The 25,867-nt window shown below is 37.2% G+C and overlaps 2 protein-coding genes across 3 annotated transcripts; one reads left to right on the forward strand and one right to left on the reverse strand.

Moving 5' to 3' along the window:
• Positions 1 to 7,332: 7,332 nt before the first annotated feature.
• On the forward strand, positions 7,333 to 25,295 carry LOC134527557 (uncharacterized). Of its 2 annotated transcripts, XM_063360346.1 has the most exons (3): positions 7,606 to 7,719; positions 12,481 to 12,703; positions 14,120 to 25,295. In XM_063360346.1, exons 2-3 carry the CDS (start codon positions 12,598 to 12,600, stop codon positions 15,682 to 15,684), a joined length of 1,671 nt encoding a protein of 556 aa, XP_063216416.1. In that variant the 5' UTR covers positions 7,606 to 7,719; positions 12,481 to 12,597; the 3' UTR covers positions 15,685 to 25,295. The 2 variants fall into 2 exon arrangements, with proteins under 2 accessions (XP_063216415.1, XP_063216416.1); XM_063360345.1 differs by having other exon boundaries at positions 7,333 to 12,703.
• LOC134527346 (uncharacterized) lies at positions 18,583 to 23,832 on the reverse strand. The gene is made up of 3 exons (XM_063359951.1): positions 23,616 to 23,832; positions 21,480 to 23,272; positions 18,583 to 18,649 (listed from the first exon to the last, which is right to left on the reverse strand). The coding sequence occupies exons 2-3, from the start codon at positions 22,979 to 22,981 to the stop codon at positions 18,583 to 18,585; spliced, it is 1,569 nt and encodes a 522-aa protein (XP_063216021.1). The 5' UTR covers positions 22,982 to 23,272; positions 23,616 to 23,832.
• Positions 25,296 to 25,867: the final 572 nt, after the last annotated feature.

Below are 25,867 nucleotides of genomic sequence, written 5' to 3' on the forward strand. Positions count from 1 at the left end.
AGTTCACGGCTAGGATTTTTAAGAACATGTGCTTCTCACATGGCATTCTGCACATCACAACCTCGCCTTATTATCCACAGCCCTCGCATGCTGAGAGATTCAACCGCAATCTCCGGTCTGCTTTAATAGCTTACCATGCGCAGGAGCAGGATAAATGGGATTCGAATTTGGTGTGGCTGCAAATGGCCTTTAATTATGCACATCATGAAGGACACAAAAGTACTCCTTTCGAACTCATGTTCACTTACCGACCAAATACCCCTCTTTCAAATCTTTGGTCTTTGAATGACCTATTGCCCGATGATCCGAGAGACATCAGGGAGATTTGGAGAAGAGCTCGTAAAAATCTTAATCTGGCTCATGAGAGCAGAAAAAAGAAATACAACGAAAACAGATCTCCTAACCCTTACAGGGTAGGCGATTTTGTGCTTTGTAAGGCACACCCACTCAGCAAGGCAGTGGATAAGTTTTCCGCCAAGCTGGCGTACCGCTGGAGGGGTCCTTTTCAAATACAGCGATTTTTAACGCCAGTTACGGTTAGCCTAGCTGACCCCAGTTCGGGAGAATTCGTGACCAGAGCGCACATCTCCCATCTAAAGAAAACACAGGCTGACTTAAAGTAGATGTGTTTAATTTTCTTTACCCTAACATAGGGGACTCTCTAATATTAGGCATGCCAGAAATCCTCGAGGTCTTAAAAAATCCATGGTACTAGAAATAAGAATGCTAGCTTTACGTTGTATTAGTTTTAAGTGGCCACTTAGTTAATAAGCTCTTAGTTAATAATATTGTTTAAGGGTTATCGATATGTTGTGCCTGAGAGGCGGACGCGTCTCAAAGGTGTTAGAATATAAGTAGTAGGATACAGGCGAACCTGGTACTAGTTTTAATGAGCAGTGTAAGTGTTTGTTTTATTTTCCCTATATGCTCCGCATTCAAGCGGGGGAGTATGTGCCGGAAATTAGGCATTTCGTCACTTTTTTTTAATTTTTTCTATAATTTTAAAATTTTTCGGGGTTTCTATTTTTTTTTAATTTATCTGGTTGTTAATGGGGGTGATTTACTTTTTGTTAGGCCGGTGTACGCCACGGATTTAAACTTTGTGCCAGTGGACCGAAGCCCCTTCCCAGGGGGCCAATCTGATATTTTGCTGTCTAATGTGGACATGGTCAGCCCGGTTGAAATTTCTCTCGCCTGCAGTCACGCCCCGAGTTTGTAATTTTAATTCCCTGCATGACCAAAACTGCTTTGAGCAGCTCCTGGGCTGCAAGCTGCTACCTTGTAGAGGCCTGCTGAGAAAAGCATGTCTCGTCACGAAGCAGTCTCCAGTGGAGCTGCGTTCCCACCTTAGTGGCTATTTCTGCCCCCCCTTCCTCTCTCTCCTCCTCACTTTAGTTCTGAGAAATTAAGCTAAGAGCAGTGACCGGACGGGACGATGACCTGATGCAAAAACCTTCTCCCGGGTCCGACAGACACATCCCTGGTCGCCAGCGTGCAGAGCACGAGGGGCGTTACAATTGGTAATTCTCTGCTACCAATTGAAATGCCCCTCGTGCCTCAAAGTTAAATTATTTTAAATTAATTAAAAAAAGAGCCGTGGAAACTGCTGGGTAAGAAAAATGAGACAATTAAGTTATTGACCAGAGGTGGCACGAGGTGGAGAACAAGATAATTTGGAACTCCCTGACACAAGCAACTGGGGAGCTGGTGGATCTTTTAAGGAAACAAGGTATATCATAAATAAATTAACACTACACAAGTAGCTTGGTATATAGGTTCCCTGTTTTATTATTAAGGAACTTTGTGTTCTTATTATTCAAACTTGACAATAAAAATCTTAGTAAATAACAAAGTTAAAGGGGGCGCCCCAGGAGTAATTAAAACAGTACATGTTACACCTTACCAAAAATTATTACATAGTTAAAATTTAAAAATGGCACCAAATTTGAATGTCCCAACAATTACATCGATGATTAGTTTTATTGATTCTACATATTCTTGAGGAAAGCACTGTTCGCTGGTAGGCTATTCATTCGATTAATGTAGTTCGTAGCTAGAAAGTGGGGGGGGGGGGATGTTGATTTCACATTACCACCCGGGTCTTCAACAGATAACCTTGGGTCGCGGAAACATTTCTTCTGACGTGACCCGCAGTGGAGGTGCAGGACCATGAGCTGGGAGTAATTTGTCTCTCCAGCACTTCGACCCTGTCAACCAGGGTGTAGAGTTCGGAGCTCACTAGGTGTCTCGCGCCGACATCAGGATGCCGCGGACCGAGAAATCAGGATGCGCGGACGAAACTGGAATTTTTAGAATTAAATAAGAAGAAATAAAAATTTAACTACGCATGACTTTTCTAAAAACTACCTCTGCCTGGCTACTGTACAAACGGGATAACATATCTTAAACAAACTGACTACATTCTCGTGCACGCGAAAATCACAGTTCCCGCAAAAAGCCTCTTAGCGCAGAGGACGTAGATGAGACGAGGTCAGTAGCCGAGGTCAGAGGGCTGAGTCCCCCGTAATCGGCCAAAACCCCTAATTAAATCGGGCGGTAAGGCCCCGGGTCAAAGGAGGGGGTAGGTTCGGTTCTAAGCCGAAAATTTCCGAAGGAGTCCAAGGCGGTCGTGGCAACAACACGACATGCGCGCTCTCTACCGGACCGAAACGAAAACAAAGAACAATCGACTTCTCCGGGCCGCGAGAGGAAAGCATAGTGCCTTATGGCACCGCGACGCTGCCTTCTAGCGGCGTAAGGGGGAACTACTTGAGGTGGTGAGCAGACTTGCCACCAGGTGTCATGAGGGTATGCCAGTCGCACCAGTAATGCCCACTTGAAGCACATTTTGTCTTCAAGGTTCATGGGTATTATGCATGCGTTTCTGTCTTAATTGTGGCTGGCAGATAAGTGTACGAGTAGACTCGAAAGAGGCAGCAGGCTTCAGGTCGAGGGCAGGGCCACGGGCACTCCGGTAGAAGTCCTCTTCATAGCGATGAAGTCTGTAATTTGAGCGAAATAATTATAGCAATACAATAACAACAGCAATTTCACACACACACAGAACAAGCATACAAACAAACGAACTAACAAACAAGAATTCTCACACATACATAAACATGCAGACATACAGAAAAAAACGAACGAACAAATAAGCGCACTTAAACATCCAGACTCACAGGACACTGACCAAAATGCATGCAAACATACGAACAAATAAACACACACACAACACAGACACAGACACAAAATAACACCCATACTCATAGACAACAAGCATACAAACTAAAAAGCATACAACAATATTCTTCTGCTCGTTACAGGGGTAGGGGAATGGAAGGAGAATCGGTAGGGCTTGCTTACTCTTCCCCTCCAGTGCAGTGGCCGGTGATAGCAGTAAGACACCCAGGCTTTTGGCTAACCTGCTTTCAGATAATAAAAAATGATTGCTAAGGGTTGTTGGGGGGGGGGGGGGGGTTGGTTAGAACCCCTACCTCCCCTGGCTACGCCCCTTATTTTGATCATATTATTAGATTAAAAAATCCTGAAAAAACTTTGATTTACTTCGTAACATGGTTTGTATTTGCCGTCACCCGACCTCTGTGAAAGGTCCGGGGGGTACCTGACGGGTGCTACGGGCGTCGCGATGCTGTGGTTGTCCGGAGGGGCGCCAGGCTAGCGGACTGCTAGGCCGTTGATGTTGGGTTGTGGGCACTCTGCCCCCGCGTGCCCCGCCAGGTACACGGCTTAAATCTAACCTGAATGGTTCTCCCTTGACTGTGAAGGCCGCTCGGCCGTGTGGAGGACGGGAGACTACGGAAAATTATTGTACACGAGTTGGTGAGAATTACCTTTAATTTAGTCCCACTACAAAAACTCTCACCAACACTTGGCGACGTCTAGCAGTTACACAATTAACACAAAAAAACACAACTACGCGACACTAATGGTTACCGCGGCAGTCTCGTGGGACATGGGTCGATGCTCGCTGGAGACGGCCAGCGCCGAAAGTTAACGGGTGCAGGGGGGCTCTATGAGTGGGCTCCTAAGTTCGAAGAAACACTTATGTGTGTGCAGCCGGCAGGCATATGCACGGTGTCCTTAATTAAAAATACTTTCGCTGGAGTCGGCCAGTACCGTACGTTCGGTGATACGATACGTAGCGCGGTACCACACTGAAGACGGTCGGGATAGGCCCGGTTCCGCAAAATACGCGCCGAGTCGACGTGGGCAGCGGTGAATTAAGAAAAAGTTTTAAAATTTGAAGATGTAGTACAGAATAAAAATAATCAATGAAACAAACTTGAATGCTGCCCACGGACACACGTCTGTTCCTGGCGCGGAGTGGTTGGAGACTGCCGAACATGGCCGCCTCGCAAGGAAGAGAAACTTTCTCTTCTTTGTGAGTCGGCACCAAAAACTTATAATAATTTAATTGGTTACATGATGAGTAAAAAACATGCTCCAGGTGCTTGATTTAAATGTAGCACCTGGTAATTGGGTGCTTAAAGCTTAACAATGGTTTTAATGTATTTAATTATTCAAATTGTGACATCAAGTTGGCGACTGTAAATTTACTAACATATTGTCTCACTGCGAATTTATTGTTTTAGAGGGATTTCTCCTAGTCTGACTTGATCATAGTCACGGGCATTTTAATTAAGGCCAGTGGCCGCATTGACTGTTAATGAGGTTTGTTGTCTGCTCCGTACGTGGTGTATTCGCCCGGAGTGGCTACGACGCACTTATTATATGTCGGGTAATTAGTAATTTCGTACTAATGGATTTTCCATTAATTGAATTATGGGTTCGAGCCTCCGGGGTTCCGTACCTTTAAGTTTTATTACGTCTATTGGGGTCACGCCCGAGGCGCTCGCCTGACTCATTCCGGCTGGGCAAAGGGCGCGCTCCAAAAACGGGATACGGTACTGGCGGTGCGGAGCACGGGCTTAACGGCCATGGTCGGTACGACGTCATATTGTAATATCATTGTTATGTCCAGATATTTCGAAGTACTGAATGTAAACAGCAAGCATCATGTGCCACCAGATAAATCATACATGATCATGACAGCAGGATCAAGGGATAAACTTGGATATGTGATACGGAACAATTACCGAGGTTAGGGTTACGATAAAATGAAGTGTCTTTGAAATTTTGATATTGAAATTAAGGTTTTATTTCCTCTCAACAATTGCTACACATCTGTCTTCAAGAAGTGAAGATAGGAGAAATATTTGTGCTTTCACCTTATCCATAAAGAATTAGATGCCATTGGTAACAGCTTCATTTCAGTTTTTGTGGAAAAATGGTACATCTTAGGCTTTTAAATTTGCTAGAAATACACGTTGCCTGTGTTAGTGATGAAATACTTCATGTTTGTTTATGCATTAGTTTTGTTTGCGATTTGTAATGCAATCGGTAGGTACCTACGAAAATCCTAACCTTAACAATGACGTCGACCCAAGTGTCTCCTCGGCTCCTTCAGGCCGTTATGCCTCGTCAACGTCCTCCCTTGTTTCCCCAGTGAACCATCAGTGTAGTGCATCGGCCAGGGACGCACCCGCGTGCGCCCTAGCATGCCAGTGGCTTCCTTAGTGTTACGAACAATTCTGTGTTGTATATATTTTTCAAATGATCGTGAACCTCAGTAAGTGTGTATATAATGTAACCGTAATGTATTAATTATTGTGTGAATAATCTTGTAATTTTCTCAAATGTCTCGCAGTGCTAATATGTAATCGCGGCCTGGCGCTCGTCCGCGTCGCGAGGGGGGCGCTCTCCAACGCCGACCGATTTCTCCTCCCCTCCCCCGCGGCCCGTGGGTCTCGGCCTGCCGGCGGGCGGGGAAGGGCAGTGTTGCTCAGCGCTCGATCAGGGACAGACGTGGACGCCGCTCCGCGCTGCTCGCGAGGCGCGTCTTCCGAGTTCGGGGTCCGACGACAGTGTAACTGCACGGGTTGTCGCGGCAGCTGAGCTGCATCCGCCGAGTCGCTCACACGGTTGAGCTTACGAGTTACGAGTTACGTCACGAGTCGAACATCCTAGGACGCGTAAGCGTAGTTACGAACCGCTGAACCTTCGTCGTCATTACGAGTCTGTTACGTAAAGGACCGCGCACGTGTCACGCGCCTTTGTGGAGCAACTTTCAATCAGGAACTTTGTTACGTGGGAGGATTTCTAGTTCGTGTCGAGACGAGTTGGTTGCGCGAGACGGTCTTTGGGAGTCCGGGTCTTCGTGGGAAGGGCGCTCATTCCACGACGGATCCGCCAGGCCGCGGCAGGCTCTCAGAATTACAATAAAAGGGGCTCGTGGAACTGTTAACATCGAGTGGTCCTTTAAAACTGCCTAACATTCTTCCTCCTCACCTCACTCTCCCTCCAGGTCCCGTATTCCTCGGTCCCGGCCACGTTGGCCTGGACCCACACCTCTCCGACGAGAGCAGTACGGGCACAACAGGAATTTCAAGTAAACGGGGAAATAGGGACCAGAAGCCGAGGGACGTCAACATCAATCCACATGAATCAACTAGAAAATAAATTTTTTCTTGGACATAAAAAAAAGGCAGCAATTTATTATAATCCGAAAATATGTTACATGTTATGCATTTTGACAAGTGTTATGCTACGTAAACAAAAGCATTTTTAACCGAAATGAGGTTAAGCCAAACACTGTCCCGAAGGTACGAAATTTACTTATTGTTTTTAAAATATTGCTCTCCTTAATCATTATATGTTACGTTTACCGATATTTAGTTAAATTATTTACCTTTTTTATAAGGAAAAAAATAAAATCAATTTTTATTAATATTAATGCATGCACGAAAAAAGTCACTTGCTCGCCAACATTCAGTTGAAGCTGCAAATTTATGTACTACTCAAATTAGTGTTTTAAGCATATTAACTGCAAATTGTACTATCTAGGATCAATGTTGTATTTTAATTAAAATTTCCTTATAATTTGAATCGTAATTCTTACTCCAGAAAGTATTTTATCTCGGTTTTAAGCCATTGCAACTTTGTTTTAATGTTTGTCAGGTTTACGTTTTTGTATTACAACTAGGGCATTTCTGAATAAAAAAAACGTTAAACTGCAATAGCATCGAGAAGGGTAAGGGGGACACTTCATAGGGCATGGCAATCGCATTTTTCTAGTTGCTATACAGTTTAATCCAACATCTGAGCACGAAAATTATAATCAAAATACCATGTTGATTAAATAAATATTACATTTGTTTTAACATTTTATTAAATTTAGGCATAAATTGGTAGTGTTGAAATGAAAATAATATATTTACTTAAAAGAAAATAAACAAGTTTTCGTTGGCATGTTTAACCAATTGTTTATTCAACAACAACATAATTAATGGCGTCGGCGTTGAATTAACTGTAAATTGTACTTTCTAGGATCAATGATCTATTTAAATTAAAATGTACTTATAATTTGAAACGTAAGTCTTACTCCAGATGAAGGTACTTTATCTCGGTTTTAAGCCATTGCAACGTCGCTTTAATGTTTGTCAAGTTTGCGTTTTTGTATTGCAACTAGGGCATTTCTGAATAAAAAAAACGTTGAACTGCAATAGCATTAAGTGTCCTCTCTGTACTAGTACTTTATTTACTCTATGAGTTAAACAATGGCGTCCGATTGTAAATTGGAAACGCTAGTGTATTTCAGCTTTCTGAAAGCTTAAATATTTGTATATTATTAAGCGTACGGTATGAATAATTCCAGTTTTAGATTATCTTAAATATTGAGGGTTGGGATGTGCAATTTGATTGTAAATCAAGCTCTCTTCTCTCGTCTTATTGGTTCTCTGAATTCTTAAATATTTGTGAATGTGAGGAAGCAGGAATTGAAAACAAGCTCTCATCGCTGGATTATTTTTGTTTTCAGAAATCTTAAATATTTTGGTTGGAAGAGGCCTTGGGATTAAAAATTAATCCTGACTTTTCTGTTTTCAGAAATCTTAACTTTTTTCTAGTGAGAGGGGCCAGGTGATTGAAAAATAAATTCTCTCGGCTGGACTATTTCTGATTTGATAATCTAAATATTTGTGTGTTAGGAGGCATATGATGGATAAAAAAACTTCCTATTACTGAACTATTTCTGTTTCCCGAAATCATAATATTTGGATATTAGGTGCATGCCAGGGATTTATAAAATGAGCTCTCGTCGCTGGACTATTTCTGTTTACTGAAATCTTTAAAAAAATATTTGTGTGTGAGATGTGCCAGAGAACAACTCATGGCACTTTCTGTTCTTTGAGAAATTAAATTTTGGTTGTTAAGTGTATGTTAGTGATTGTAAAATGAACTTATTGCTAGACTATGTCAGTTTCCTGAAATCTTTAATTATTCTTTATAAGGTGTATGCCAGGGTTTGATGAACATGCTTTCATCCTTTTTTATTATTTCTGTTTTCTGAAAACTGAAACATTTGAAAGTTGGTTGGGGAGAGGGGTCTATTAAGGTTTCCAAAATCTTAAATATTTGAAGTTTGAGAGGGGTCTTGGGATGGAATACAACCTTTCATTGCTAGAATATTACTGATTCCTTAAAGTTTTAAATATATGTGGGTTGAATGGACCCTCAGGATTGAAAACATCCTTTATTGCTGCACTATGTCCATTTCCTTTAATCTTTAATATTTTTGGATGTAAGGAACCAGGGATTAAAAACAAGCTCTCATTGCTGGTCTATTTCTTTTTTCGGCCTGTTGTCTCGATTGCGCAGCACAATATCATGACGTTTACATTCTTGATCAATCAAGACAACTGCAACTTCATCTGCCACGTTCAGCAGTGGCTTTTTTGTCTGCACCAATGACAAATTTGTACTACTTGTACTGATTGTTTTGTTCTGGTGTAATAAGATTCTAATGCGTTTTTAAAACTTTGCACGTATAGATTCACGTGATGCAGCATATTTTGAAGAATAGTGATTAGGTGACCGTTTAATTGTGGAATGTTTTGGTTCCTAATATTTGCCTTTTCTTGATAAGTAGACACAAAATAAATCTGACGAAATATTGGCTCTTTTTCAGTCAGCAGTGAACCAATAAGATGGTAAACCTGACCTTGAGGCACTATTGTAAGCACAAATATTTTCTAAAAAGTGTATTGATTGTAGATGGTCCTCATTTAGTAGTGCTTTCAATATCTGATGAAGGTTGTCAAAAATTTCAATACAGTCTTTTCTGTTCAAGCAACACATACTATTTGTTTTCTTGTACTATTTAATGGCGTTACAAAACTGATAGTTTATGATCATTCCTCCGATTGAAACAAATGTACCATAGGCAATCATTTTTGTATAATTAAATACACTCTTTTCTTTATCTACCCAAGGCAGGACTTTATGCCACCTTGGGTATCATCATAGTCTTCAGATGAAATCGAGAATTTGTTGAGCGAGTGCCGTAGTTGGTCAGCATTCAAGCGGGCCTGATGCTGTTCTTCTGTCTCTACACGCTGAATTGCATCTACTCTCTCCCTTTCAGTTTCTAAGAAAGTTGCATGATTATGATGCAGGGTTTCATAGTTCTGCCTAGCTATTTCTAATCACTGTTGGCATTGGTCATGGCATTTTGAAGCTAGAGCACTGTAGTGGCAATCTCAATTGTTACTTAAGCTATCATTGTACTGAGTAAATGTTTCTGAATGATCAGCGCTCAGTCGAGATTCCCTTTGGGTGAAAGTCTCAGGCATCAGACAATATATGGCGCTACGCTCAGTCGAGATTTCATTTCGGTGAAAGTCTCAGAGGCGCGAGACAATGCATGGCACTCACAATCAGTGCTCAGTCGAGATTCTCTTTCTTCGTTATATTCTTGAGATCTAAGCATTCTCATTTTCGCTGCTCTAGGTTTAGAGGACAGATCAGACCTTCCTTGAGTCATTTTTGTACAAATCTGAAAAGAAAACGTGAAAAAGTATAAATATTAGTTAAATAACATGGCAAAATATTGATCAAAGAAAAAAAGTAACTTAAAATCAACATAAGAATTTTATTCTCCAATGAAGATAATAAGCAATTTTCTGAAGACTTAAGATTCAACTGGACATAGCTGCGCACCAGGCAATCTGAATTTTGGTCTCTGTTTTACACCCCCTACCTGTGGATGCAGTACATTTCCCCTAATGCAGCTGAACTTCCCACCACATTTTTCAGCGCAGCCCTGCCCTACCAAGGTTTCCTGTCACCACGCCCCTTCTTGGTTGGTAATGTCCAAGGTTAGTGTAGGAAAGGTTGCTTCAGACGGGCGTGCATCTTTCTGCGCAGGCAGCGAAGTGATGTCACGTGCTGTCCACCGCCTCGACTTTGCTCCCGTCCTGACCCTCCAGTCAAGACGCGTGTGCTTTCACAAATATATATTTATGTTCCCACAAAACTGTACATACTGTCATAGAGGCAATCTCATGACACATGTATTTCTAGTTTCTTATTTATGTGCACGATGAATTCAGCCATCTCATGGGAGTTTGTCGCATGCGTGTTACAAAAAAGTCATATTTCACAGATATGGTAAAGTTGCTATCTTTGCCTCTTTAAATGTTTTCCATTCATTCTCCTTATGCATTGCCCATTGCAATGCAACACCATCCAATTTAGTGATAAACAATTCTACCTGTTGCTCATCCGAACCCCTAAGATAGCTAAATACTTTCTCACATTTGGTTATAAATAGTATCGGAGTAACCCCTCGATCATCCCCAAAAAATTTAGGCACTGTTTTTTCAATAGTCTTTACTTCATCTACAGTCAGGGTATGAAAAAATCATGATTTTTTTAAAGAAATCAAAAAAATCAGATTTTTTTGATTAAAATCGGATTTTTTCGATTAAAATCGGATTTTTTTTGATTAAAATATAAAAAATTGTAATCTGTGCTCTACAGTACAATTAATAACAGATTCGTTCATTTTGTAAAGACAACTAGCCTAATTTTCTTTCTTTGTAATGACCACATTTTACATTGCATAATGTTTTAAGGAAACATTAATGATGTCACTTTACGAAAAATTTTAGTACAGTAGCATAGTAAACATTAGTAAAAAAAAAAAAAAAGATGTTTTATATAAAATAACTATATCACTTAAAATATATCATAATTTTAAATGTAACTTTGTCACTTCTGTCATCCCTATAGTATAATTGTTCTAAATAACATGATTTAAATCAAAACCCCAATTTTCTTTTTCTTCTTCTTCTCAGAATTGCACACATACGAGAGAGTATTCAAAGTAAACGTCTACATAAAATATTACTTATTTTAAATTTTAAACAAAAAATACAAGTTTTGCAGCCTTTTCTGTACTGAGTCGATTTCTTAATGTTGACTGAATCAAACCAAATGTGGAAAACATTCTTTCCACTGATGCAGACGAAGCAGTTGCTGTTAACAGTGGTTCTATGACATTCATAACTTCATTAATTTCTGAATTGATGTTTATTTTCCACCAATCTATTGGCGACACTTTCGAGATGACATTGTCCTTGAATTAAGAAGTCGTGGAAGAGAGTAGATTTTGCTTGGAATTTAATAATTACAGGCAGCAGAGACTTTGTGTGTTTGTATCTGTTGTTTGCAAATGAAAGAGCTTCAGATCTCTCATCAGCTGTCAAATGTTGACCACAGAACCGTGGGTCTACAAGATACGCCAGGAAATGTGCTCCATCCAGTGCCTGATGGTAGCGACTGGAAAATTTCTCCATGCTGTCTGCATTCAGGTTTTCATCTTCAAGACTTTGTTTTAGACTTTTCCACACATCAACAGCAGTGGAAATCGTACTGCTATCTTTCTGAACCTTATCAAGTGCAAGGGCCATTGGTTTCAAATGCCTCAGCATATCTTCTGCGTTCATCTTTATACAGACATTCACCACTTTTCTGTAAATATTATCATTATCATTGCAGTGATATATTTTTTTTTAATTTTTGCTCATATAATGGTCGCACCTTACTTTTATTCGTAAAATTTGGTAACATTGCGGGTATGTTGATTTTAATCAGCATAATTTAAATCGTGATTTAAATCATGATTTAAATCATGTGATTTTTTTTTAATCAGTGAAAAAATCAATTTATAATTTGACATTTAATTTTTCCTATACTGTATCTTTCTAAATCAAGTAATCATGCCTACTTACACAAAAATTGATTGCTGCAAAGATATGAATGGAAATTGAATAGTACTTAATTTCTTCTATAATATATTTATAGTTATTTTGTTATTTAGAAACACTTGGTAAATATAGTTGGGTTAAATGTACTTACCAATAAACACCACTCATTTTTTCTCCTCCTCTCCTACTCATGTTTTTGTGTGTGTGCGTGTGCATGTGTGTGTGTGCGTGCGTGCGTCATATCTCCTTGGCAACAGGTTTGACCTTCAACAATGTCAGGTGCTATTTTTAGAACTGTAGGATGGAAATGTGCAGTTCTTTGTTATGTCTATTCACTTGGAGTTCATCATAGTGTATAGTTGAAATAGCTGGAAGAAAGAAGGACCCAATATGGATCCATTTTGTTGAAGAACCAACATTGTCAGGAAAAGGTCTGAAAGCTACCTGCAAGTCATGTGGAAAACAGTTAATGGGGTTGGTTGCCAGAATGAAAAAACATATTGAAACATGTCAGAAGGAAGAAACAGAAGAGGATCATCTGTGTGAATCAGAATCAGCACAGAGAAGTTGCAGAGGTAATTATTGGTTTTGATATAAAGCACATATTAAAATAATACTGTAAATACTGCTTTTCTAGTACTTGAAGTTAATTTTTTAAAATAAAAACTATAATAGAATCAATAACTTTCTGGTATTTTTGAGAAATATGTATTTGGAAATATTGTTAAGAACATAAGAAGTCATTTTTTTTATTATTTATTGTGTTTTAACTCCTCAAGCTTAGTTTTGTTTAGTTTATTTAACTGTCAGAATGTTTGTTTTAATACCACTACCACATAAATCTTAATTTCCTGGTTAGGCATAACTACTACAGGCGAACCGTCAAATCTGTATCTATCAATCTCGTTTATATTGTTTTCCCGCATATATCATTTATTCTGCAGTCTGCATGGTCCCAACAATAAAAAAATCTGCATCAATTGTTTCCTTAATGATATATTATCCAGTATCCTTTGTATATTATACTTCAGGTAAAGTGTGCAGTAAAAACATAAACAATATACTTTTAGCACCACGTTGGCTTTTAATGTTCTTAGAATGTGCAACATGGTTTCATTTACCTAACCTAAAATTTTATGAATCATTTGTCCGCTTGCATGATTTTTTCATTCAGTCCCTCGGAAAACGACAGATGTTCCACTTCATTAGCTTTATCAAAAATAGGACAGAGACACACAAGTACTCGCAGATCGTTACTTGTAGATAGTAGACACATACACACAGATTGGACGAAACAATTTTTGTCATCTATATTTCAAATGTACCGCCTACCCTAGTTCATATTCTGGCCGCTAGGTTCACTGATTACCACCAGCACCAACGCCGACAAGGAAAATTCAATAAAAGTGTTATTTTCTTTACTGTGACTTATACAACTGTGCAATGTTTATATCAGTGCATTTGGCCCCTGTATCTAATCATTTATGTATTTAATTATATTAATTTATTCAGAGCGTTAGCATAAAACTAGAGCCTGGCCATTGTTGTAACTTAAAAAAAGTTAAGTCTTTTGTTCAGGACATTGAATAAATGTTTAACAGCATTCATTATATTACTCTTAAGGCTCAGCCTCCCTTGACATAGTTGACATTTCTATTTTCACCTCATAAGCTTTGCTTCATTGGAATTTGTGGAAAAGAGAGTTCAGAATTTACAAGTGACTTGATATTTAGTCCCCAGATATCAACAAGACTAATATGTTTGACTAAGTGTATCACAATTGCATGCCAGTGGTTAAAAATTAGTGTTTGTAATGTAAGATAATATATTTTGCCAACTCCCTTCCCTATCGTAGCAGTTTCTAAATATGTGCTTACAAAACAACTTAAATAAGTAAAACAATAAATAACACAAAAATGGCAAGTGGGACTGAGTCTTAAATTTTTGTACATCACTAAGTGAAAGATAATATCTGATGTTTCTTCTCACAGGTAACGATTCATTGGCCATTGTGAGAAAAACCGGTGGGCAAATATCATCTTCGACTTCCCAAGGGCCTTCTATGCAAAGGAAGAGAACACATCACAATGAAAACAATGGCGATAGTGAGATTAAAAAAAAATTTCATCAAACCCTTGTTGACACACATCTAGTAAAAACCAACAGTAATCAAAAATGTATTCTTGATGAACAGGTTGCTCGATACATATATGCTACAAATTCTCCTTTCCGGCAAGTAGATCACCCAGAATTCAAGAAGATGGTAAGTTTGTTGCGTCCTGGATATAAACCACCCACTCATGTTCAGATTGGGAGTGATCTGTTAGATACTTTATACACTGCCGAGAGAGAGAAGTGTGCGACATGTTTGGAAGGAAAAACTGTATGCTTAAGTTTAGATGGGTGGTCAAATATCCATAATGATCCTATCATTTGTGTAGCTGTAACTGCCAGTTTAGGAGAAGTTTATCTGGTAGATACAATTGACACATCAGGTCATTCACACACAGCTGATTATTTGGTACATGTAGCGAAAGCTGCTGTAGCCAAATGTGAACGTGAATTCAAGTGTTTAGTTCGCAGTATTGTGACAGACAACACTGGAAATGTGAGAAAAATGCGTTCAGACCTAGAAAAAGAAGATTTAAATTTTATCACATATGGTTGTTCAGCACATCTTTTGAATCTACTAGCTAAAGATTTGCAGGTACCTAATGTGAAAGAACATGTGGTAGAGATTGTTAAGTACTTCCGCAATAATCATTTTGCACACGCTAAGTACAAGCAAGAAGGTGGACAACAGCTTATACTACCTCAAGATGTTCGCTGGAACACAACAGTTGACTGCCTGTCAGCATACATAAAATACTGGCCAGTTCTCGTGAAAATCTGTGAAGAAAATCGCACTGCAATTAATGATAATATTTACAGAAAAGTGATGAATGTCGTTATAAAGAGGAACGCAGAGGATATGCTGAGGTGTCTGAAACCAGTGGCCATTGCACTCGATAAGGTTCAGAAAGATAGCAGTACAATTTCCACTGCTGTTGATGTGTGGAAAAGTCTAAAACAATGTCTTGAAGATGACAACCTGAATGCAGACAGCATGGAGAAATTTTCCAGTCGCTACCATCAGGCACTGGATGGAGCACATTTCCTGGCATATCTTGTAGACCCACGGTTCTGTGGTCAACATTTGACAGCTGATGAGCGATCTGAAGCTCTTTCATTTGCAAACAACCGATACAAACACATTAAGTCTTTATTGCCCATAATTATTAAGTTCCAAGCAAAATCTACTCCCTTCCACAACTTTTTGTTCGATGAAAATGTCATCTCAAAAGTGTCGCCAATAGACTGGTGGAAAATGAACATCAATTCAGATACTACTGAAGTTATGGATGTCATAGAACCACTGTTAACAGCAACTGCGTCATCTGCATCAGTGGAAAGAATCTTTTCGACATTTGGTTTGGTTCAGTCAAAATTAAGAAATCGACTGGGTACAGAAAAAGCTGCAAAACTTGTATTTTTGTTTAAAATTTTAAATAAGTAATATTTTGTTGAAGTTTTTTTACATAGACTACTTTTGTATATGTGCAATTCTGAGAAGAGAAAAAAAAAGGAAATTGTGGTTTTGTTTTAAATCACTTTTATCTAGAACAATTGGAACAAAGGGATGACAGAAGTGACAGTTACATTTAAGATTATATGTATATATTTTAGAGATATAGTTATTTTGTATAGCACTTCCTTATTTTTGTTACTAATGTTAACTGTGATACTGTACTAAAAATTTTCATAAAGTTACATCATAAATGTTTCCTTAAAATACTATGCAAAGTAAAATTTTATTTCACAGAAAGAAAATTAAGCTAGTTGTCTTTGCAAAATGAGTTAATCTATTATGAATCACTGTAGAGGAAAGTCACGAAAATGTACTGTATATTACACAGATTATAATTTTTTATATTTTAATCAAAAAAATCCTATTTTAATCAACAAAATCTGATTTTAACCAAAAAAATCTGATTTTTTTGATTTCTTTAAAAAAATCAGGATTTTTTATACCCTGCGATCGCTGCGACGATTATGCGAGTAAATATGGTAAGTAGGCATGATTACTTGATTTTTAAAAAATACAGCATAGGAAAAATTAACATTCATATTATAAATTGATTCTATTCACTGATTTAAAAAAAAATCACATGATTTAAATCACGTGATTTAAAAAAAAATCACATGATTTAAATCATGATTTAAATCACGATTTAAATCATGCTGATTAAAATCAACATACCCTGTCTACAGTTAAAACTGAACTTCTAATGTTACCCTGTCCATCCCCTCTAATCTTACTCAGCTTTTCCTCCATTTTTTGCAAACATTCTTGACCCTTATCATCCCTGAAATTCTCTAACTGGTTACTTATTTTTGAATTTTTTGTAAAGACCCTTTCAACATTAGCCTCAAAATTCTCTTTGACTTCTTGAATTTTCTTTTCATTGTAATAAGTATTTTGGGAATTCAATTTGTTATATCCCCTTGATTTTTGGCGATTTTGTTTTGTACACCTTCATTATTTTGTACGAGTTCGTAAATCTTTTACTATGTTCCTGAACTGTTTTACCTGTTTGTGTCAAATTTTTCTGAACTTGGCCCACTTTTTTATCACTTTGCAGACACAGGAAGAGATGTGTTCATTAAGATCATTCCTAAGTGCATTAAATCGGCTCTCAACTGTATTGGTTAGTTCTTGTCTTACTTGTACAATTTCTTGTGTAAGTTCCTGTTTAGTGGCATATAATTTTTTTTCCATTATTTGCCTGAATTCAGTCTGACTCTGTGACATGTTACGCATCATTATCATTAATTTTTCTAACATTTGATTAGATATATCTGACCCCCCCCCCATCCCCCCCACCCCTCCGAATAACCACTACTGGACTACCATTTGCAGGCTGTTCCATGTTCTCTGACTGTTCCTGTACCAATTCAATATTCAAAATAGAATCGGAAATTCCTGAAGTTTCAGGAAAACCCGTAAGGTTATCCTGACTACTCATTTTTTTTTCCTATTATAAATTACCAGAAAACGTAGACAACCCTTTAAGACACATTAAAAAAAAAAAACTTGAAACAATGATAACTACAAATACAAAAATTTTGACCATAAGAATGTAAGTTTTTGTCCAATTTAGACTTGCTGTATCTGGCGATTCATCCCTCGTTCCGTGAAGTACTGAGATGATTTATGTTGCTGGAATCATGTCCCACGATGTTCAGCGAAGCGCTGTTCTACGATGTTCTACAATGTAGTTCTCGTCGCATTCCTTTGCCACGACGTCCCACGCTGTTTTTAAACGGTGAATGCTTGCTTCTAACGCTAACGGTGAATGCTTGCTTCTAACGCTCGTCTTCGTCTGTCGACGTTTACAAGTACGACGCGGAGATAAATGTTCACACTATCCACACACGCATCACTCGTTCACAAGTTATAATTTTGCCGATGTTCCAAAAGGTTTTACCACAGTTCATTTAGACATGATGATTGGCTTTTACTTGATAAGTTTTTACTGAAGGTAACTTTTTCCGAATGTTTATTTTATTTTATTTTATTTTTTTTTTTATCATCAGGCAGTGTCTAAATTCGTGCCCCACGGGTGGGCAGCCATGTTTTTACATTCTATGTGTGAGCCGGCTAAGTACACAGAGAAACTTAAAAAAGACAAACAATGTTCTTTAGGACTTCTTTATTACAATGGTTGCGTTCTATGTTCCTTTTTTAATAGTTATAATTTTAACTTGAAAATAAGAGTTGATTAAATTACCGTTGTTTATTTCTTTCCAATAAAAAAAATGTTTTTTTTTCATCATTACATGGCATCAGTACACAATTTTACAAATGAATTTAGTTCGAAAGCTTTGTTACTTGCACAGTTTTTTTTTTCTTATACAAATTTTTATGATGTCTTTGAATTTTGATAGGATGAGGTCCAAATACATACCACAGCACCATACATCTTGCCGTTGATGGTCGAGGAGTCTTGTCACTCGCCAAAAAAAATATATTTTAGTAATGTCCCATGGTTAACTACATAACTCAAGGTACCGTCGATCACGGACCGGAAACACGCGAAATCGGGCTGATGCCGACACCTAGGGCCTAAATTTCTAATTAAATTGTCCGAAAATAAAGAATTTAGGTTAAAAAAATGTGGCTTGGCCCCAGCCCCTACGTGTAAAGTTGTCCCTTAGTGACTTTCCATAATATTGCGTGAGTTGCAGACGACGTAACCGAGTTCGGCGACGATCGAGCGACAAGTGAGTTGGTCGATGAGACTACCTTCTCCTTGTAAAGGTGAAGACAAGGGAGGCAATCCCGTGGGCCAACTGACCAATCAGAGCACCGAATTCAGAAACATGACCATATAAGGAAATTTGGATGGGTGCATCACTCCACGCCAGGGCTCGCCCTGATTGGCTGGCTAGTGGTAGCCTCTAGAGAACCTTCCAGACAGCTGTGCGTCCATGTGACGCGTAAATCCCAAACACTCATTTACAAGGTGAAAAATAACTTTTCTGGCGCCAGTTTGTCACGCCTGTCCGCTCTTCCTTCTGTACCTTCCAGACTATTCTCGAAATATTACACTAGCAATATCCAATAGAACTTAAAATTACCCAACAAATTTAAATACAATGTTCAAAATTTAGTAATCAAAGTTGAAATTCATACTCTATTAAAAATTTTAGTTTAAAAATTATAGTCTACACTGCTTTAAACAAAACAATTACTGAAATTAATTATCAAATATCAAAATTAATTATTATGAACTGGAGTTACCCCACAAATTAATAATTAAGTATCTGAAGAAAATAAGTATTTTAAGGCTTTCCATGAAATTTAACCAAAGTAATTAATAACAATTCTTAACATATCTGAACCATTATCCTTATCTACATATAAAAAAAATTATTATCCTTCATATCAAAGTTATTCTTAATCACTATTCTTATGACCCAAAAAATATATATAACTTGACCCATCACTCTTGTTCACTTCCACATCTTCAGATGAATTTAAACATACCTTGATTGGATTAGTAGAAGTCATTTTATTTTTAAGGGCAATTTCAAGCATTCGATTTGTCCTACCATGGCTTAAATTAGAAATATAAGTCTCCATCATTCTTATTTTAACTTAGCACCATTCATCAACTACAATGAAAACATCTCATGAAAACAATAAACATTGCAATAATAAATTTTGCCAACAGGACCATAAATGTTTTGTATTGTTGCCAATAATTATCTCTATGACATCCTAAGAGATTCAAAGCAAAACAGTAACATTTCAAAATATTATAGTATTGCACTAGCATTTTAAGACATATTGTAACATCTCAAAATGTTACAGTATTGCACTAGCAATCATTGGCATTCTTTACAAGAGGTATACAAAAAACATGTGTTGAAAATCATACCTAAAAGTAATATTTTGACATGTTACACTATCACACTAACTTATTTGAACTCCTCTCTATTCATAGCACCACTAACCTCAAAATCAACATTTTTTGAGTTGTTACACTATTGCACTGATAATAATATATATATATATATAGCAAAAATAAAAGTAAAAATTACTGGGGTGTGTTAAATGTACATATTCTTCACATTATTATTGATTATGGTTTTAATAAATAATAACCATAAATTTGTTTCTGTCAGGCAAGCGGTTTCTTAACACTTTGGGTGCTACCTGTTTAACTACTTGCCTTTTCACCAATGCTGGCCATTTTAAGCGGTTTTCAACAATACAAAAAAAAATTTAACACTAATATAAAATAAAAATACCAACTTAGTAATATATTTTAACACTTAAGTTTTATTTTAATGTACAATTTATATATATTAGACATGTTATAACATTTCAAAACCTTAGCTCAAAATATTACGTTTTTTATGAAAATAAAAATTTGAAAATAACACTTTGATTTCAATTACATAATTTAATTTGAACAAAGCAACAATTATTTCAAAACAATTCATATAAATGTTTATTAAACATACTCAGGATTAAGTTTGAGTGATTCTAGAATTATTTTTTTATAGTTTGAAACCCAAAAATCGTGTAAGTAAAAGTTAAGTTTTTTTGAAAAATTCTTACTTCATAATTTATAGTGATTTTATTGATGAATTTGATCTCCAAACTAGTAATTTTACTATACACAAGTGAATAAATTAAAAAAAAACATACAATTATTTTAGGTAGTTTTTCTTTGAATGGAAAACCTCGGAACATTATGTTACACAAAAAACAAAATTGCAGACACTGCACTGGAACGAGGTATCCTTCTTGCTTTTCCAATATCTTTCATACCTTTTTCTGCACAAACTTTACATCTTCTTTGGGCTTTCTTTTTCCCTGGAGCAATGGGAATCCTTTCTAGAAAGTGTTTTTCTGAAAGACGGGAAAGCTGAGTCCCACTTGCTCCAGGATGAGATGGTTCTTCCACTGCAACTGCTAAGTGGCTGCAGACTTTCTTCAAAAACTCAGTCAGAAAGGAGAATGGTCACTTGCTACTTGATTGTACAAGATGCACGCATTTGATACACACATCAGTACCGTAAAACGGGGTGAGAATGTGACAGGTTTCTTAGTTTTTGACCTGCCCTAACTACAGTATTTATATTTATGGACTGAAAATTTTATTTATGATGGATAACACCTTTTTCTTACTTTTCTGAAAATATCAATTTTCAAAAATGGATTTAAAATGTTTTTATTAAAACAATTGTTTGTCACATTCTCACCCCAATGAGTGGGGTGAGAATGTGACGTTAGCAATATTGTATTATATTTGCTGCTAAGTTAGTAGTGTCACATTCTAACCCCATAAATTACATTTTGCTTTACAAAAATAAGTAATCAATGTATTTTAGACCACAAAACACATGTTCATTGAAGAAAAAATAAAGTTAAACATACACAAAAACATTTTAGCTTAATACAATGAACTACGATACAGTGATTTACTGATACAGACCATACATTGACACAATACAATTATAAAGTTAATACAAAATGTTTACAATTCATCAACGTGTATTTAAGGCTTCATGTCTATGCAAAACACTGCTCTTTTACTTATTTGTCGAGGTGGGGGAACTTTGAATAAAACAGCATGACGTTTGTACCAAATTGAATCGACTTTTTCTGGCCATTTCCAGTACTTTCCACAGGGAATCATAGTCGATACATGAATATCATCATCATCCAGGTCAATGACAATACCAGGATAATTTTTTCCCTCATATGTCACCACTACATAATCTCCTTTTACGTACTGCGGTTCAGAGACAGGTGCTGGAGTGAGGGGTTCTTGTTCATCCTCAGACTTGTCCTCCTCAGAAGAATTAGAAGAATCTTGAAAAAAATTGCTTGTTACGCTGTCTTCACTTTCATCATCAATTATTTTCTCACTCTCCTCTTCCTCTTCAGATGAGAAATCTTTTTGTTTCCTTTTTATGGCCTTCATTTTCCTTGTCCCGCTCGTTTGACGAGGCTTCTGCTGAATCTCTTGAACTACTCCAGAGGTGGAAGGTTGCTGCTCTTGAATTTCCATCAGAGTGGTAGGTTGAGATTGGATCATGTGAGGAATGTCAGCGGTGGTGAAACCTTTTCCAGGTGGCACATCAATTTTCTTCCTTTTCCTTTGCACAACACAAACAACTGATTTTCTTTTCTTTTCCATCTCATTCAGAAAGGACTCTGCAACATGTTCACGGAGATCACTTGAAGCCATCTCGTTGCCAACAAGTTTTTTGAGAACAGCGTCCTGATTTAGAGGAACTATGCCACATGCTTGAAAACCTGATTTTAAATTCTGGCTGCTCTTCTCTTTTAGATTTTCAACTAACATTTTTAGAAAAACAGGAAAACTCTCTTTGGGGATTGTTCTCAGCTTCCTACCTTGGTCACTTTCTTTCCATTCATTTAAAATGTTCCTCCATGCTCCCTTCATTGGTCTAAAGAACCCTACATCTAATGGCTGCAACAAGTGTGTGGAATTGGGAGGCAATGCTACAAACCTTATGTTATTAGCTTCACACAGTTCAACAACATGATAATTTATGTGAGAACTTAAATTATCTCCTATTAAAATTTTAACACCATCTTGCTTTTTTAGTATAGGGAGCATCAATCCCTCAAACCAATCCTCAAATATCCTAGCATCAAACCAACCACTTTTCGAGCGATTATAGCGTGTGCCACGTGGTCCTCCCTCAGTCCAACTTTGATAGAGTCCTTCAGCCTTGTAGGTGACATAAGGTGGGGCCATTTCCCCTGCTGCATTCCCACACATCATTACAGAAACTGAAGCCTTAGTGGAATTTTTAATTTGATCGGGATATTTGGTTCCTCTCTTGACGAGTACTTTCTTATTTCCAGGGTCGTCCGTTATATTCGTCTCATCATAGTTCCATATATTATGAGAAGGAGGCACTCCATCAATACTGTTGCCTAAATGGTTAAAATACTCAACAATAACATCCTTATCTAATGCAGCACGAACTCGTGAAATGGGACGAGCTGTCCGCTGAGTTAGCTCCTTTTTATGGCGTCTCAAAAACAAATCTGCCCAATCTTTACCTGGTAAGTTACGTTGGAATCTTCTTTCAATTCGCCCTAACCTGTCAAGGTATGATTTGACCACCAATCGAAGATCCAAAATGGTGAAGGGGAAGCCAAAAGTTGCAACAGTGATGAGATGAGCAACAATTACGTTTTCTTCCTCCTCTGTTAGTACAGGTTGTCCGCCTGTTTTGGATGACAATTCGCCATGCATTTTTTTCCACAAAGTGTTTTTATGGATCCCATATCTGAAAATTTAAACGATTAACATTATCTTTGTGCTCCTAATATTTTATACAATAACTTTAAAATTAATTATGATAGAAATCAAATGTTAACAGACTTTTCAGAAGCTGAACGTAGACTCTCTCTTTTAGATTTAATGTCTTCAATTGCAGCCTTTAATTGGTCATCTGTCCAATTACGATACGTTCTGCCGCCAACTTTTTTTTTGTAATTGCGTGGCATACTGGAAACAACTACCAGGTAAAAACTGTAGGTAATTCTGAAAGAATGAACAAAAACATCAATACCAAAGAACATTGATAAATAAACAATCTTACAAAATGTCGCTGATAAAGCATTTAACATAAAGTTATAAGTCTTTCTAAAATCTTAAATTATTTATTTTAGTTAGTCTTTCTGATAATTTGAATATCTTGTCTATGTTATGAGGGATTTTGTGACTTTTTAAAATTGGAATTGGTGACACTGATGTCACATTCTCACCCCTTCAAATGCACATTTTTTACTTAACCTTCTTTCAAAAATTACAGTTTCATAATATTCAGATAATTTATACAGCAAATAACTTGGTATTAATTGTAGTTAACAAAAACCAATTTTACCTTTATGTATGAAACATCGGAATATCCCTTTTCTGGAACACTTTTTCTATATTTAAACAACACGTTTATTTCCCAACTTTGCAGAAAAAATTCATACAAATAGGCCATAGATAGTATGACAACAAAAACACTTCCATCGCATGTATCGAAATCTAAAGAATTCAACGATTAATCGATCGAAAAAATAACTTTGCTGTGACTCACCAGGAGTGCACTCAAGGACAGAAATGTGTGTTGTCACATTCTCACCCCGTTTTACGGTATCATATGGAAAGCCAGCTTGCGCCACCATTTTACTGTTCTGAGTTCAAACACACCATATGACATTCTCTGGTCTGACAAGTCTACACCAAATAAATTTTTTTTTGTTGTAGTTTACTACAGCTGCTGGCTTGGTAACTTCATGACCTCGTTTGTTTGTAAGTGTCACCATTTATGATCATGTGCACCTCACATTTATCCTTTAAACATAATGCCAAAATATTGCCCTTACGGCGGTAAATTTGCTCTCCACATTGAAGTTTTGGGTTGTGAAGTACTTTTGGCATTCCTCTTCTGTTTTTTTGCACCGTCCCAACTAAAGCTGTTTGAATATTCTCCAATTCTGTGGCGAGAGTTGGGCTAGTTTAATATCTGTCAATAAACAGTGTGTGTCCTTTCCCAGCTAAGCTATCAAGTAATCGCAGCACAACATTTGTGACAATATTCTCTTGTCCACAAAACACATCAAAATTCCAGATATAACCTGAATCAGATTCAGACAACATGTATATATTTATGCCATAACGGTTTGGTTTCTGGGGCATATATGTACTGTTTGAAACTTAGCCTTCCCCTAAAAGCATACATGCCTTCATCAATAGTCACATCTTCTGCTGGTTGATATCCATCTCTGAATTTATGGCGAAAGGTTTCAAACATTGGCCTGACTTTGAAGAGTGGATCAAAACCTGCTTCCCCTTTTTTCTTCGCATTTCTGTTGTCATTCAGGTGGAAATGTGACAAAATGGAAATAAATCTGTCCCTGCTAAACAAGTTTGGGCAAAAATTGCATGATATAACAGGATCTGTGCTCCAGTGATCTGTAATTGATGGTTGTTTACTGATGCTCATGTGAAGAATCACTGCAAGAAATTTCTGCACATCATTTTGTGTTACAGTTGTCCAATTTCGCAATCTACTATGTGGAGAGATTTGATTCAATGCCCTTTTCTTATGTATCACCTGCCGAGCATACAAATAAGTTTGTTCTTTCATGTGATTTATGAAATCTTTGTCAATAAAATAATAAAAGAAATATCGGCATAAAAGAACTATCGGCATCCAGTTCTGGTTCTTCAGTCATACCAGAATGTCCAGTAAAAACATTTACATTCGGTATCTGATCTCGATCCCTCCATCCATCTTCAGTCTTTTCACTTTTCATATGTATCTGTCCAGTTTCTCTAGATCGACCCCTTCCTCGTTTCTTCCGAACATCATTGCAGGAAGCTGAAGCAGCTTGATTTACTTCTGCAACACTACTTTCAACAGAAGAACCTGAAAAAAAAAATTATAAAATACTACAAATATATAAATAAAATAATAAAATGTAACTTTTATATTTACTCATTACTTATATTGTTGTGTTTTATATAACATAAATAAATAAACAGAAATATTTTCTAGTCCAAAATAAAATTGCCACATTTATTACTTACCAGAATCACTAGACGATTCACTGGCTTGATAATAATCAGGATCATCTTCACTGTTCTCCACATTAGCATCACTATCACTATCACTATCACTCCATTCAAAAACGGTATCTTGCCGCATTCTGCAAAATGCCACGAGAACGAGCGGAACTGCAGTGTGAACGAACCAAAATTACCGCGCGAACGTCAGAATAAAAAGCAGTATATTTACCATTCACTTGCCTGTCAATCCAACACAGTGTTCCTATCTAGTGGCTAAAATATGTACTGCTACAGATTCAATAACTAGCTCACTCTAGGGAGAGAAAGACTTGTTTAGAATAATTGTGAGAGATATATTATTAACCAAAACACAGAAAAAATTATCACACTTGTGTTATCAGACTTTATGAAATTGTAAGTTAATAGCTTCTACGAAAACAATATACCAAATAACACCTAACACATAATTCATCATGAATTTATTCATTAGACACATTTACGGGAAATAACCTAAAACCTCGTTATGATATTTAGTGAGAAAATTACTTGTGAGGACGTGTTCGGATGAAACTT

The sequence above is a fragment of the Bacillus rossius genome, chromosome 1, assembly GCF_032445375.1.
Source record: "Bacillus rossius redtenbacheri isolate Brsri chromosome 1, Brsri_v3, whole genome shotgun sequence".
Lineage (NCBI taxonomy): Eukaryota > Metazoa > Arthropoda > Insecta > Phasmatodea > Bacillidae > Bacillus > Bacillus rossius.